Below are 8,631 nucleotides of genomic sequence, written 5' to 3'. Positions count from 1 at the left end.
GCCTGCTGTGACTATCCAAAGTACTAATGTACTGTCGTGTTGTCATGTTTACCTAAAGTATTATCATACTGTTGTGCCTAATCATCTAGGAATTTTAGTTGTTTGTTGATTAAGATCCTTTAAGAAAGATCCCTCGAAATCATCATATTAGGATTAGTAAGTGAGAATAACAGGAGTGGGGTAGTTGAGCTATTTGAATGCTAAAGAATATATAATTAAAATTTATAATATTGTGGGTTGAAAACCCTATGTACTCATCAGGTTTCCCAACCTGGCCCACTCAGTTTCTTTGCATCACAGGAAATTATATATGGATAATAATGTATGTATCTGCTAAGAGATTGAAGGAGATGTAGACCGTTAGTGTAATAAAACGTAGTAAGTCTTCATTTATGCTTATGTTTCTGTATTGACGATGATATCCCGGGTTTTATAAATAAAACACATTTCTTCAAAAATGTTTTGATAATAATATTATCATGTTTTTGAGGCAAATTCCGCATAATTAATATTTTTTTAAAAGAATACTCTGATTTAATAAGCATTAACAAATCGTTATTTTCTGGTTGTAAAAAAATAAGGATGTTACAACAGTGTATTTAGAGTTAATTTATACCCATATTATTTGTTGGGTTTAACCGTCTATGAGGATTCAAACTTGAACTCTATGAGGATTCAAACTTCATAAATCTAAATCGTTAATAATAAGTTATACACCTCAGAAACATGAATTTCTTTTGCATTTAGGGGCGTAGTTGTCAATTACTAGATATAAGGGACTAATTTGACATCATAGCCAAAACATAATGACCTTTTTGAAATTCATAGTTAGTTGTTCTGGGTTTAGCATCGCTGTCAAGAGTCAAGAAAGAACAGTGGCGTCTTCAATTGAACCCAAGGTATCCAATTATCATAACCATGGAGCACAAAAGTAGACAAAAACACATACATTTGTTTGAACTGGCCCAATTTGAAGTAAAAGTGCATCAATTTTTGTAGGATTCACAAGTTTTTGACAGCAAAAGCGATCAATCAAGTGTTGTCAACTTCAATCCAATTGGCAGAGACAATTACAAACGAGTGCTACTACTACGAATTGATAACTCATCTCAGAGCAAAATTCCTCACGCAAGGTCGAGAACGGTAGAGGGCTCCGTACGCCCCTATTGGAGGCATGAGTGTCGCTCTACAAGTTGGCTCGGCTGCCAGCGGTTGTTTATTACAATTGAAGTCGATTCGATCATCGTGCCCGTGCTTTTGAATGATTACGATGCAGCTAGTGGGGGTTTGATTTGAAATTGCGGTAAGAAGAAGGCGATCATCGTTTTCGCGATAGGATTTTGGTTGCTTGATATGGCTAATAATGTCAATGGAGGTTCTTCTAAAGCTCTCGCAAATGATCTTACAGGTAAACTTCTATCCATTTGTATCTATATGTGTGTGAATTCCTGAACAGTATGGTTCACGTTTTTGTTCAATTTCTATAGAAATTCAGTTGGTATTTGTTATACATTTAACTGGTTGAAGATTTTTACCTAATTGTTTACCTTTATGGAATCTGAATTTGTATGGAGTTGCAGATAAAAGATCTTTAAGACACAGGGAAGATGAACTCCAGTCATTGAGATTGTTTTCGATGGACTTGGTTCCTGTTGGGTAAGACAGTTCTCATTTCACTAACATTATAGTAAACAAAAAATGAGCAGTTTTCATCAACAAAAGCAATAAGCTTCTAAAGTATACCATTTTACCAAATAAAATTGCACATTACTAATGCTAAACTCGCCTTTATTTGCTTGTCAGTAATTTTATGCTATCTTTTCCACTCACATTTCCCTACAAAATATGACTTGTTTGATCAAGGTGCACAATAAAAGTTATGATTGAATGTAACATTCCAAAAAGAATCACATATTTAGATCAAATCATCAGTTGATTTGGGACAAAGCTTTTTGTTGGTTGTAAAAGTTTTCATAAGTTGTCTTACTGCTTAGCTTTGTATATATTATTACATCTGCAAGAACTATTTTTGACTTATTTCCATTTGTGCAACCATAATGCAGATTCTTTGCAGGGTTCATTGTGTTGTTAATGGTTCTCTTAATCTGCCTTTTTGTCCCCCAACAGGTATGTTACTCCTCCTTTCTGTTTATGATTCATATGTTTTTCCATCAATTTATCAAACTGCTTCTTTAGTAATCCTTTAGTGAGTATAAACAGTAAGTAGAGTTCAATTTACATTGCTATATATTTCTCCCCTTGTTTGTGAAATATCTATACTAGGACAACTTTCTTGACTTCCAAGATGGTGTGGGCCATAGGACTAGTGGAAAGTGGAAACCTTCCATACTTTTTATTTTCATTTTTCTTCTCCCCTTTAAGATATGGTTATGAAAAATAAGGTTGTGTCTTAAAACGTTACATTCTTTCTTGCAGAATGTTTTTTTTTTTATTTTTTTTTTATTTTTTTATTGGAGTACAACATTTGTAATGCTTTTGATTTGGTGAATAACCAATGAAAATACATTTTTTAGTTTTCATATGCATTAGGTATAACCGATTATATAATCGTGTATGATCATTAATAAAAGTTATAAATCATCTTTCTGTAGAAAAGTTGTGACTTTAAAGGGGACCCTTGCTTTTGATTCATGATTATGATTATCTTTATAACTGATTAATTACAGTTATAAACCCCAAGTGTATGCAATTTAAACTTCTTAATGAGTCTTTTACTCATGTTTTGATGCCTGTTTATGCCATGAGGAAGTATATCTTTAAGGCCAACATGCACTGCTTAATGTAAGGAGTTTGAAATTAGAAATTTAGAAATTCTTATATTATTTGTTTTTGTTTTTATGTTAATTTCATGTTTTACATTGGTATTCCTTTTTCTATAACAATTTTGTGATAAGTGCTAATAATTTGTAAACTGAAAAAAGAGTTATAGCTTTTGTCGAAACGAAGTTTAAAGTAAATTTAATAAGTTTGACTTTATCACATGGTTTAAATTAATACATCATATCTCACATATAATGTTATTACAACCTTGGAATATTTTCTCATAAAGAGGTATCTATATAATTTATAAAATCAGCTAATATTGGCTTAAACAACCTTTTAGAGCCTTTTTCTTTTCTCCATTGACTCCTGTATGAGTAAAGTGGCTAAAAATGTGTAAAGATGTTTGTCTAGATAAAGTTCTGTATATATAAAGTCTGTTTCTTTTTACAAATTTTGAACGAGACAAAATGACCCTTTTACCCTTTCATCTTGAAAAAACAAATTCCACAACATTTGATAGGAAAAAAGAAGGACAAATAGGTAAAGAGTTAGTATTTTACTACATGTTTATACTCTTACATGAGAGACCCTTAACTTTGGAATTAATGACATTTTCTACCCAACTAAGTCTTTTTTTTTTTATTTAAATATATTCGTAAATGAGGCCCAATATCCAACACTTATGTCCACTTCATTGTTGAGGGTCTTTCTTGTTGTTGTAGCCTTTTCATTTTCATTGTCTGTTATGTATTTGTCTTGATGCTGTTAATGTTTCAGTTATTTTGGTGTGTATATAACATCTTATTAGCTTTTCAACTGATATAACAGTACTTTCAAGTAATAATTCATCAACTTATTTAAATTTTAGTTGTTGGTTTTTTGTTAACATGTTGTCTCTCTTCTCTTGGAAAAATGGACCATAAGATTTTCAGAGGACCATTTTGTTTCCACTTTCTTGATAGCGACTCATTAGCCCATCACTTGCAGCCTTTTACCAGTCGACTCATTCATCTCTTCTTTTTATTATTATTTTTACTCATAATCACATTTATCAAATAATCTTATCATATTCAATAAAGATTCACCTTAATAATGGTTTATATCTTTTCAAATTTCAATCAACCACCTTTCATTGGGCCCAACCACCACTGTGTGGGCCGGGCCGGGCCTGTTCAGGGTAATTGGAAGAATAACTTTTTAGTTTTTACAGATTAGGGTTTTAAGTTTTAACACCACATGCTTTTTCACAAGTGGAAATATGCTGATTAGAGATGTGTCTATTTTGTGTTGTTAATTTATTTTTCTACATAAAGTTTAAAGGTAAAGAATGGTCCCTTTATGTGTACCCTTCTTTCTTTCATCTTTACAATTATTCTGTTTTATTCCTAACTTTGGAAAACGGAATAAATTCTTACCATTAAAGTTCTGGTTTGCCTTCATTGCATTCGCACCTTTGTAACGCTTGTTACCCAACTCAATGCCATGAAGCATTTTTAGTAATATTCTCTTTGTCAAGAACATTTCCTTTTTTTTTTCCCCCCCCCCTCACAGTATGTGTTATCACTATTAATATAAGTAAATAATACGAATAACTAAAATGGGTGCGCATTTTATGTCCTTAAAAGTTTGATTTGAAAGCCACGTTAATTCATCCTTCAATTTCCATTTTAGCGAATGTTCTCCACAAAACAATCTACATTTGTCCCGACACACACATGCATGCATCGAATACGGATGTAAATGTAAAATGTACAAACATATGAAGCCATGTTTTCCTTTCCACTCCTAGAATCTTTGTGAGAATTTGAAACAGAATGTATTATTATTATCATTATTATTATTATTTTTATTATGTTATTATCATTTCCAAGAAATTTCGTACCCCCATGTCAATATATGATTTGATGACGTCTGAAATGACGAGAATACCCTTTTTACTTGTTGGGATATTGGTTTCAAGATGCCATAACCAGAGACAAAACTGGCACTTGTGGTGGTACTTGGCAGTTGGCAGGGGGGAGAGCAAATAGTCGCAGGCGGAGCCAATCGAGTACCGCTCTTGTGTTGTGTTGGTTGGTGTGCGAGAAAAATTGGATAAAAGTTGAATGGTTAAATATTCATTTAGGTGGCCTTTTTTTTCCCCTCCTACTCTTTCATGTTAAATATTCAATTTCTATGCTTCCATACAAAGTATCACCGTATGCGTCACTCACTTCACTTATTTCAATACCAAATTATTGCTATATTTCTTTTTATCGCCAATATATATATATATATATATATATATATATATATATATATATATATATATATATATATTATTTTGAAAGTATTATGTTGATACTTCTAGTAAACATAACCTTGCTTTTAAGATTAGTTAAACTCATATCATATACTCTTTTTTCTTTTTAATAATCTAAAAAAATCTTTATAATGGAAGACAAATCATTGCCATTGCCATGTTTTCCCCACGTTAGTTTTTAAAGAATTAAACCCCATTACAATTTCTGCCATCAAAACGTGTCACTAAAAGTATATATATATATATATATATATATATATATATATATATATATATATATATATATATATATATATATATATATATTATTGGCTAGTCGAACGTTGGATAGAATGATAAACCGAACATAATATTTATGTGGTTTAATCATTTGGAGTAAATTACATTTTTGGTTTTTGTTTTTAATTGATTTCTTTTTCGGTTTTGGTTTCTAAATGAATTGGGTTGCAATTTACTAGTTTGAAATAAGTTTAAAGCTCCAAACACATAATGAGGGACTAAAGTGTAAAATATGGATAATGGTGTGGCAAATGTCTGAAGTCTAGAAAAGTTATTGTTTCTTAAGGCCATGTGAATTATTAATATGTATATATTAATGATTTTGGTTATAGTCCAAGTAAAATAATAATATTATTTATTATTTTGTTATATGGTTTTTGCAAGTGTTTATTATTAGATGAAAGACAATATATATTTGAAGGAAGTACCAAATGTAATTTAATGATAATTTAGAAAATTTGATATTAATTAAATAACAAATATTTATGAAAAATCAATATAAAATTCATTATATACCCGTTTTATTTGGAATAGCACCAAAACTCTTAGGAAACTTCAAATTAAGGGAAAAAAAAGTCTCAACTTAATTCCATTGGGATCAAAACCAAAAAAAAAAAAAACCAACTGAAGTCGTGACCAAAATATAACTTCGTCAATAATTTGTCTACATTTGGTTGTTGCTAAAACATATATGGAAATCAGATTCCCCTTATAATGAGATTTTTTTTAGGGGTGTTTGACTTATCTTTTTTGAATGCAAAAGTCCTTTTGCAAAAGTTACAAAAAGTCAGGTTTCTGACTTTTCCAAAAAATCAGTTTTCCTTATATCAAAAATCCAAAAGTTGCTTTTTTAGATGCTTTTACCAAACATATTTTGTATTTTATCTTTTCCAAAAATAACTTTTGGACTCTTAAAAGATAAGCCAAACACCCTCCTTAAAAAAAGCCATGTTCAATAGGACTATTTAGAATGAAATGAAATGTTTAATTGATATGTGATAGATAAAACCTAACCATAGTTTTTTTTTTTTTTTTTTTTTTTTTTTTTTTTTTTTTTTTTTTTTTTTTTTTTGAAAGAGCACAAAAACCCAACCATAGTTAGATGCTGAGTTGGCATACATTAGATTTGGAGTTTAACCGATTGAATGGAAAAATGATTAACAAAAGAATGAAATATTTTAAAAAATGGTTCTATTAAAATTTGCAGAGTTTATTCATTAATAGATTGTAGGAATTAAATGACCAAAGTTGTATATGAAAAGTGAGATGTTGATGTGATAATCTATTAAATCTAAATGAATTATAAACGACTTTAAAACAATATATTAACAGTGTTGTAATGATCCATAAAAACAAAGACTTGAGACATTTCAAGAAAGGGTAATAGAGCCAAGGATTACAAGAGCTTCTAGCCATGGTCCCCTTCTTAATGCAACATGCATAAATGGTTGTCTTAGAATATGCCAACATTGTCATGGCCACCACTTCAACCCTCCATGTCACCCATCTTGGTACCATTTGTGTCATTGTGTGCAAAAATATATAATATATAAACGTTTTCGATGAGATCAGATACATTTAATACTGATTTGGTCATCATACATGCCATGTTTCTTATCGACACTATTTATGTGGAAACACATTTAGTTGTTAAACTCTACTTAAGGAGTCTTGGCCTATTAGTACCCACATGATAACACATATCACATCCCTCCATGTTATACACGATCTTGACCCACATATATCTTTCTTTAATTAAGAGTGAATAATATCAATTCAAATATCAATCATTTAATATATATATATATATATATATATATATATATATATATATATATATATATATACTTAGATTAATAGACATGTTTGGATATATGAATAAACCACATAAAATTCATGTTTCATAGACTAATTAATGTGTACGAAAGTATATGTCCCAATTAGGCCATGGTCATGTCAAAATCTTTGCATGTATTCACACTTCAAATCAAACTCCAACCATTTAATTCCACTTGTCAAGTATTAAATTAAAGATTAATTATTTTAATATCACTAACCCTTTTTGGGTTCACTTGAAAGACATTGGGTGGATGATAAAGAACCTAAAAAGAAGTAAATTTTAAAGATTATCCTTACAAAACCTACCAACAGAAAGGTGAATTCATATACATATAGTTAAAGATACAACCTCACAAAGGGGAAAAAGAAACTATATATAATAGAACCACAAACTGACATTTAACATTATCTCTAAAATAAAAACTCTTGGGCAAAACTTTTTTGGCGGTTGAAAAACAAATTTTATATTCCATTTATTTCATAAAAAGAAACTATAACTTGCAATTGATATATTTAATATTATTAAATAATAAAATGGGAAATGTCACACTATTTCAACCGAAATTTTACCATTGAACTAAAAACCATTTTTGCTATATATTTTCAATTATTTGATAGAAATTGGGCATTTTAAATAAATATTGCTTCCTCGATTCAAGATAAGATATCACAACTTTCGTGGCAATTTATAAGCTCTTAAAAACAACCATTTGCAACCACAAAAGGATGCCCATTTCATCCTGACATCTCTTAGATACTAACAAGGAGAACCATAAATTAAAGTTCTAGGTTTCACAAACACAACAAATGCCCATCAAATCAAAAAGGGTCCTACTTTAAACACACCAATCTACAACACCAACCTATAATATTAGGTTTACTTTATAAGTTTTTAGGTTAATGATGGTAATTATTATCATTTGACTAACTTTCATTATAACCTAATCATTCCTAATTTTATTATAGAATAATTATTTTTTTATTACTAACTTTATTAATATTATTAAACTTAATTTTTAATTTTCTTTTATTACAAACTCGTTTTTTTTTCTTAAGTCCATACTCCTTTTTTTAGTTCCTTTTTACTTATTTATTTATATTATATTTTCATTTTATATTTAAAAATTAGTTATATGCAACTGTAGTTATTAATTATTTTTTCTCGTGTAACATAAACTACAAATAAACTAATTTTATTTTGGATAATTGAATTGTTTAGTTTAAATATATAAAGTTAGTGATTAAATATAGATTTTAAATTTATTTTTATTAGAACATAAATTACTCAAAGTTATAATCTTTTCAGTAAACTTTTTAAGGATATAACATGTCTTTTAAGATTAAATAAATAAATATAATAATCATTATTAATGTTTCTTTTAAATATATTAATAGTTGTAGCTAATATTATTATCATTACTATTTTG

General features: G+C 29.1%; 1 protein-coding gene across 3 annotated transcripts; it reads left to right on the top strand.

Annotated features, from left to right (window-relative positions):
* The first annotated feature begins 848 nt into the window (after positions 1-848).
* LOC145118626 (uncharacterized) lies at positions 849-5,006 on the top strand. Of its 3 annotated transcripts, XM_079054318.1 has the most exons (5): positions 849-899; positions 1,000-1,408; positions 1,581-1,656; positions 2,064-2,127; positions 2,284-2,540. In XM_079054318.1, the coding sequence occupies exons 2-5, from the start codon at positions 1,354-1,356 to the stop codon at positions 2,392-2,394; spliced, it is 306 nt and encodes a 101-aa protein (XP_078910444.1). In that variant the 5' UTR covers positions 849-899; positions 1,000-1,353; the 3' UTR covers positions 2,395-2,540. The 3 variants fall into 3 exon arrangements, 2 of the variants coding, with proteins under 2 accessions (XP_078910444.1, XP_078910445.1); XR_013713386.1 differs by lacking the exons at positions 849-899; positions 2,284-2,540 and adding an exon at positions 4,745-5,006 and having other exon boundaries at positions 906-1,408; XM_079054319.1 differs by lacking the exons at positions 849-899; positions 2,284-2,540 and adding an exon at positions 4,456-4,676 and having other exon boundaries at positions 906-1,408.
* Positions 5,007-8,631: the final 3,625 nt, after the last annotated feature.

This window comes from Lactuca virosa, chromosome 6, assembly GCF_052849685.1.
Source record: "Lactuca virosa cultivar CGN04683 chromosome 6, Lactuca_virosa_CGN04683_v6, whole genome shotgun sequence".
NCBI lineage: Eukaryota > Viridiplantae > Streptophyta > Magnoliopsida > Asterales > Asteraceae > Lactuca > Lactuca virosa.
The sequence above is the reverse complement of the archived record's forward strand: the minus strand, read 5'-3'. Positions and strand labels throughout refer to the sequence as shown.